At 38.3% G+C, this 7,349-nt stretch overlaps 2 protein-coding genes across 5 annotated transcripts in view; one reads left to right on the forward strand and one right to left on the reverse strand.

The window, feature by feature from the left end:
* Nucleotides 1–2,292, forward strand: part of LOC116695619 (vacuolar protein sorting-associated protein 4B) — a 9,122-nt gene extending 6,830 nt beyond the window's left edge. The window contains exons 10-11 of the mRNA XM_032526020.1: nt 779–919; nt 1,027–2,292. Of these exons, the coding sequence (XP_032381911.1) occupies nt 779–919; nt 1,027–1,128 (243 nt within the window). The 3' untranslated portion in view covers nt 1,129–2,292. The remainder of the gene's footprint in view (nt 1–778; nt 920–1,026) is intronic.
* A 2,469-nt stretch (nt 2,293–4,761) lies between these two features.
* Nucleotides 4,762–7,349, reverse strand: part of plekhb2 (pleckstrin homology domain containing, family B (evectins) member 2) — a 4,071-nt gene continuing 1,483 nt past the window's right edge. Inside the window, exons 4-8 of one of the 4 annotated variants that reach the window (XM_032526064.1) lie at nt 6,862–6,964; nt 6,163–6,202; nt 5,712–5,798; nt 5,205–5,331; nt 4,762–5,100 (exon numbers count right to left, since the gene is read on the reverse strand). In XM_032526064.1, the coding sequence (XP_032381955.1) occupies nt 4,964–5,100; nt 5,205–5,331; nt 5,712–5,798; nt 6,163–6,202; nt 6,862–6,964 (494 nt within the window). In that variant the 3' untranslated portion in view covers nt 4,762–4,963. The remainder of the gene's footprint in view (nt 5,101–5,204; nt 5,332–5,711; nt 5,799–6,162; nt 6,203–6,861; nt 6,965–7,349) is intronic. The other 3 variants (XM_032526065.1, XM_032526066.1, XM_032526067.1) reach the window with 3 other exon arrangements.

A 7,349-nucleotide genomic window follows, 5' to 3' on the forward strand; every position in this document is an offset into this window, starting at 1 on the left:
CTTTACAGACAATAAAAGACAGATACAGGGAACAGAAAAGTGTAAGCAGTTGTAACAAAACTAATAAAACATATTTTGTCCAATACTTTTTGTTTGTTTACAACTAAATACCTTCCGAACTAATGACATTCTCATTAGCCTTAGCTGTTGTGTTTTGTGCTAATAATTAACAATTGTTAGCATGCTAACATGCTAAACTGAGAAGATTGTAAACATTTAGTAAGCTAGACGCATGTTAGCATGCTGACATTTAGCATTTAGCTCAAAGCACAGTTGTGCCTAATCCAGCCTCACAGAGCAGCTAGCATATCTGTGGTCTCTTGTTGTGTTTTTAAAGATAATATTTTGGGGATTTTTGGGCCTTTATTTCCACAGGACAGCCAAAGACATGGGGGGGGGGGGGCTCCAGCAAAGGGCCAATAAAGGCTGTTCTATTGATTTTTGAGATGGGTATGAGTAATTTTGAACATGCCACTTTTTGTGTGTGTGTGTATACATGTACATATAGCTCAGCTAGCCACAGACTCTTGTTTTTGAATCGTTATCTCCATTGCTCTTGTTGGGGGTTTTAAGTACAAATAGTTGAACAAAAAATAATTTTCTTTTCTTTAACAAGAGAATTCACTTATTAAGAGACATTCATTGTGGAAAAAGTTAGAAAAGTTCCTCATTCTCACCCTAAACTAATTTTGAATTTGTCAAACTGAGACATTACAACACTTTCAGTACTACTTCTGTTTCTTCGTGTTCTTATTTCTGTCCATCCACACTAATCAAGGTCCGCGGCTCATCGTGGAAAAACCCCGATGTTGTGGTGGAAGACCTCCTGACTCCGTGTTCGCCGGGTGATCCCAACGCCATCAAGATGACGTGGATGGACGTTCCCTCGGAGAAACTTCTAGAAGCAGTCGTGTCCATGGTAAGAAAAGACGTCCAATATGTTACCGCCGATCAGTGTTGATGATAAACACTAGACGGCCGCACTGATCCGCGTGTTTGGTGACCTGTGTGATGTTTCCCGTGCAGCCCGACATGCTGAGGTCACTGACAAACACCAAGCCCACTGTCAATGAGCAGGACTTGGACAAGCTGAAGAAGTTTACTGAGGATTTTGGTCAAGAAGGCTGACAACACTCCCTCTCTACTCATTAATAAGACTGCAACAGGCGATTGTTGTCGCTGGCGATTATGGGATTATTTGATTAATCTTTTGTCACAGGTTACTGGAGCCCGAGGGCGTAACTTTGGGTTCAATTTCTGAGCGGGAGGGGTTTGAGATCTCCACTTTTGAGGAAAATGGAAATTTTGAGCATCTCAAACACTTCATATCCGGCATTCTAGGGAATTTTTCTGGATCAATTTATGGTGCAAATGTCTTTAATTATGGAAAGGAATTTAGTATTCGATATTGGGCGGGGGGGTTGCACTAGTAAATTACTCCTATAAAGTTCTTAGTTAATATGATTAGCTGTCAAAAATGCCCAAAGTGGATTTTTTTTTATAATGTGAAGCAACAGATAACAAGCTTATATTAAAGATAACATTTATTTTAACTGGATAATTGACTAAAATGATTAATCGATAATCAAAATCTTAATTGATGCCGTTTTGGCCGATCAATGAATCAACTGTTTCAGCGCTATTTATCACTACTAATTTGTCTATCCACTGATGCTCATGTTTACATATTTCTTTTACTTAAAAAAAATTGTTCCTGTCTCAAACCAAAGTGATAATCTCCGTGTTTGAACAGCCTTACCTCCATCTCCATCTGCTCTAAGGTATGTACAGTAGATGGCGGTGCTACACCGGGTAAATGCACATTTTCAACACTATATACCTCTTAGTATGGTCTAATGGGGATTTCATTGCACTTAAGAGAATCTGTTGCGGGGGAATTTCTACTGTAAAATGTAAGAGTGCTCACTCTCTTTTAAATGTGTAAATAACCTTTTACTGGTTATTTTTATTTCTCTATATACAAAGTTGTCATCACCAGCTTCAGGGCCTTTGGGGTTTCTATTGAGTCCTTACATGTTATAGGAAACATAAAATATCATACAAGCATTTCTAAATGAGTCTATACATACATTTTCTACACTTCTACAGCTTTGACTTTCAGTCCTCGGTAGGGGGTTACTGTACGTTCGGAATTACTCAATGGGTTTGAAATATGTCTTCATTCAAGAGTATTTTTGGGGGGGTTTAGAGGTTAAAACTTGTTAAGGGGGTCCTTTGCACTTTTGTTGTATCCTATACGACTCAGGGTTAAATAAACATGAAACAAAACAACAGGAGTCATTAAGGTTATTTTTGATTAACTGTTCTACATCTTTTAGACCTGCTGAAAAATGACATTAATGTACCGCTGCGTACACAAAGCTGATTATTTACTGACATGATTTAGAAAAAGTCCTAAACATCCAAACGCCATTAATAATAATATTCAGTATCTTTCAAGAGAATGAAAAGTATGATTCAGCAGTTGCCGATGGAAAAAATGATTGTAAATAATGCAAAGATTAGTTAGGAGGAGTGATGTCCCTTTTCACGCCAAAGCCCTTTGTGTAAATGCTAGTGTTTCCTCACACATACAACTTGTATGTGTGATGTCATATTGTATGTTTGAATATACAATATGAATGTAATGATTTCTGATGATTCAGGGAAAAGGATGGATGTTTTTGCACAAGAGCGGTACACAAAAGTATGCACCAATTGGGACGCCATTTTCTCTTACTCCAATAACCATGTGCGCTCAACAACTACCTATTATTTAAGATGTGTACTTACAACAATAATTGCTTTATGCTCCCATAATTTAATACACTAAACGCTAGTATGAAGACAATCTGGCATCTGCCCCTTCTGCCGGACCGGCTACATCCTGCAACCGGGCCTCCATCCCCGCTGTGAGACCTGCCTCGGCGCCACTCACGCCTCCTCTCAGTTCTTCACCCGCCTGCCATCTAAAGTGCTTTTCTGGTTTGTCAGGCTAGTGGGAAGGGGATCTGTCCACACCCTGGACCTGCTGGTTTGCAGGCCCAGGATGTGTGAGAAAAAATGGAGGACACAATGTTTTTTATACATAGGCCTATTTCTGAATCATTTGATGTCTCTGTATGTTTCTTGGCAGATGCGTTTGTCCACTATAAACAGTTTATTGTCATTGAAATATTTTACTGAACCAATGTCGCCTACATCAAACGTCAGTTGTCAACAACCATAGACTGTATATTATTAATAACATGTCCACAGCCCGAGTTTCCCACCTCTGATTCCCACAGGAAGTGGCATGAATGGTGACGTCACGTTTCCCATTAACCCGTTTTGTCTTCCATTCGACCGTGAACTTGATCCACACTGATGTTTTTGTCCCTTTTTTCAACACTTCGTGCATTCTTTGCGCTTCTTTTTTCCTGACATGTATAAACACCACTAACACCAACTCATTACTATTATTATTACAAGTTTTACACTTATTTTTGACATGCATGGTCAATAAACCTTATTTATAGGAAATGATATCTAATCCTTGAGTTTAAAATGAGACAAAGGATTAATTATTTAGACTAATTCTGTATTAAAGGAGGAGTAATCGCAGAAAGGAATATGTCAACGTTCTGTCGGGATACTGTTTATAATATTTTATTTTCAAATGTTTTTTATAAAACACCCTAAAATTCAACACGTTGTATTGAACCATCCATCAGTGTTATTTTTGGGTAATCTAAATTAGGTAATTATAAAAAAAGTAAAAAAAAAAAACATTTCTCATATAGAAATTTTGAAAACTGGTCAAATTTGACCCAAAGACAACACAAGGGTTAAATAAACACAAAACAACAGGGGTCATTATTAACTTTATTTCTGATTTTATATATGTATATATGTATGTTAAAATACATCTCTTAGTTAACTGTTCTACATCTTTTAGACCTGCTGAAAAATGCCATTAATGTAGCGCTGCGTACACAAAGCTGAACATTTACTGACATGATTTAGAAAAAGTCCTAAACATCCAAATGCCATTAATAATGATATGCAGTATCTTTGAAGAGCCGGCCGGCCAAAAAGGTTTTCTATGTAGCAGAAGTTGCTATTCAAAATAAATAAATATAGTCATAACAAACATGAATAATGGAAAATCTGACAATATTCAAGTCATTTGGAGTGAAAATAAAAGCCTAGGCCAATTGAAATGGAACTAAATCTCTGGAGGCTGATTGGCCTGATTTGCATTTGTGCGCACCGTACCGAGACTACTGAAATGAAACTAAAATAACAATCCACACATTTCAAATGATATGAAACATATGATTCATCAGTTGCCAATGGAAAAGTGCAAAGATCAGGAGGAGTGATGTCCCTTTTCACGCCAAAGCACTTTGGGTAAATGCTAGTGTTTCCTCACACATACGACTTGTTTGGGGTGATGAAAACAGACCTCCATCACAACCCGGATGCTTGTTTGTGTGTGGTTTGGTGTGTTGTGTGTGTGGGGTTGTTGTGGTGTGTGTGTGTGTGTGTGTGTGTGTGTGTGTGTGTGTGTGTGTGTGTGTTCCTCTTTCCCACAACAGACATACACGTGAGACAAAGTAAAAGGTGCAGTACACAGAAGTGAACATAAAACCTGTAAAAAACAAACACTAATTCATGGCTATTTAGATAATTCCGCAAATACAAAAAGGACCAATGTGCTCCATGGAACCGAAACAAACCAAAAAAAAAAACGCAAGGACCTGAACCTGAAAAAACCTGTACAGTACACAAAAGGAGTAGCTAGTGTATTTCCTGGCATTTAAATAACTCTTGAAAAGTGATGTACTATTTGGTTAAGAACATTCATTTCAAAACACAAAGGGGTGGGAAACTGCCACACAGGACACATGAGAAAGTGCTAACAGTATTTCCTGTCTATATATAACACACATAGCGAGTATGTGCTACATTAACGAAGACATTAGAAGACAGAGAAGAGAGAGCCAAGTGCCAAACCAGTTGCTGCTCCAGCGAGCATGCCCAAAGCCACATCTCCTCTGTCTTCCCGCTGCCGTTCATGAATAACAACGTGGTTCACTCCAGGAGTGGTGTACGCACCTGGAAAAAAAAACAGCAACATGGTGTCTCATTTTAGTTGACAGTTATGGAATTTAAACGTGGTTTACTTCTGCACATACACTGAGAAATGTGCAGTTATTTACCTTGGTACTGATAAGGATAGGCGTAGGGCTGCCCATCAGCAGAGTAAACGATCTGTGTAGCATGTGGTGGAGCTGCGACATATTCTCCATACGGTCCCAGGGCGTAACCCTGCTGAAAGGAGAAAGCCTGTAAAAGACACAGTTGATCCTTTTTGGGATGCCAGTACGAGCCCTCTCAAGAGTCATTTGATTCAGTGTTATTACACAAACGGAGCTTGGTGGAGCTTTTCAACTCTTCCATTACTACACCAGTAGATGGTAGCAGATATCAACTTACTTGTGTTGTTTTCATTAGATTTTCCCTCAAAAAAGGATCTTGTCAGACCAAGCCAAATTGTGTAGTAGAACATATACAGCAGCTCAAAGTATGAAGGCAGTATAATCATATTGTACATAATAAAACAATGTTTGACAAATGTATAGAGGTAAAGAAGAGCCTGAAATGCACAGCTACATTGCCAATAGCTTTTTTTTAAACTACACTTTTACACTGTTTAAGCCTTTTACCTGAGGTGGTGGAGCATATTCTGAGTAGGGGGGAGGAGCAGATGCAATCACTTCCTGTGCAAAGCCGATCTGAGGTGTAGGGACCACCTTAAATGAAATCAAAAAAACACAAATGAGGCCGCCTCACCTGAAAGCTGAGAATGAACACCCAACAAAACTGAGCTACTACATTCATGACGTTTAGACAAATGGAATCAGAAAAGAATCATAAAGACAATGTATTCTACTGCACCATCATAGAGGTGAATAATGAAAAGAAAACAATGTGAGAGTTGTTTTCACACAGGTAGTTTCATCTTAGATCATGGAAATAACATTTTTCTGGTTTTAAGTCCCATCTTCTTTACTTAATGAGACATTACAATAGACAGGCAGGTTTTACAACAACTTTCCATTCTTATTTTGATATCAAGTCCAAATTTAGGTCATTTAAGATGAAGCAGAAACTCACTGCATTAATTCTGGCATCCTGAAGTGCCATGGTCCACGCCCTGCAACACAAAGTGGAAACCATGTCATCTTAGATGTAAATAACGCCTACTCTGGAAATTAGAGCCCAACCAATATGTAAAAAAAATAAATAAATGTTTATTCATCAGAATAATTTTAATGACAAATTCTGATAAATGTTTAAAAAATAAAATACAAAACGACGGTCAACCATGTTATGAGAGTTTGTCCACCAGAGGACACTCTACAACGTCCCAGTTGGCGACGCTGATTTTTTTTTTTGTTATTGTGTTTTGTTGACTTTAAGTTTCATATCTTAAGTTTGTACTTTTATACATTTTATTTATCAGAACGTTAATATACTTTAATAGTCCTCTGTTCTGTTGTGACAATAAAACAAATTATCATTATTTTAGTGAGAACTCAATTAACTAAAAATAACTAACTTAGGGAAATTACGTTTATTAAAATAAATTACGTAAAGTAAATAAAGTAAATTACGTTTTTATACGTGTTCCTGGATCATGTTTTTGATACATATCGGAATATTAGATTTGTAATTTACAAATATTTGTATCAGTCTTAAAAATCTTTTATCGGTCGGGCTCTACTGGAAATATGAACCCAGAACAACACCACCAACACAGAAACAAAAAGAAAGCAGCCAAAATAATGACTGGGCATGTTTGTGTTGTCTTACAGAGCATCATCTGCGCTGTCTGCACACAGGCTGATGACCCGGCCGTCTCTGCACACTATCTGAAAGAAGGCATCACGCGTCTTCCCCTCCGGGGGGTTCAGCTCTGGGTATGAGAAGCAATACAGCAGGATAAATACAGGAGACATGTTTCAAAATATATACAAAAGATGGTTTAACACTTAAATGTGAGCCAATGAGATCCTAGTCTCACATTGCCAGACTTTCCTCCACAGCGCTGCGGAAGAGGGTCTGGCTAATCCACACAGCAATCTGGGATGCTCTGGTTTATTGGCATTTCTTCAAACCAATCACAATTGTCTTGGGCGGTGCTAAGCGCCGGACGGAACCACGGTGCCGCTGCAAAAAATATCCTCAGGAAGGAACTTGTTTTGGTGGATTGTGTGTACGTTAAAAAGTTATTTTAGTCGTTAACAGAAACTCAGATTGGACGGATAGTCTAGCTAGCTGTCTGGATGTACCCTGCAGAG

Source organism: Etheostoma spectabile, chromosome 9, assembly GCF_008692095.1.
Source record: "Etheostoma spectabile isolate EspeVRDwgs_2016 chromosome 9, UIUC_Espe_1.0, whole genome shotgun sequence".
NCBI lineage: Eukaryota > Metazoa > Chordata > Actinopteri > Perciformes > Percidae > Etheostoma > Etheostoma spectabile.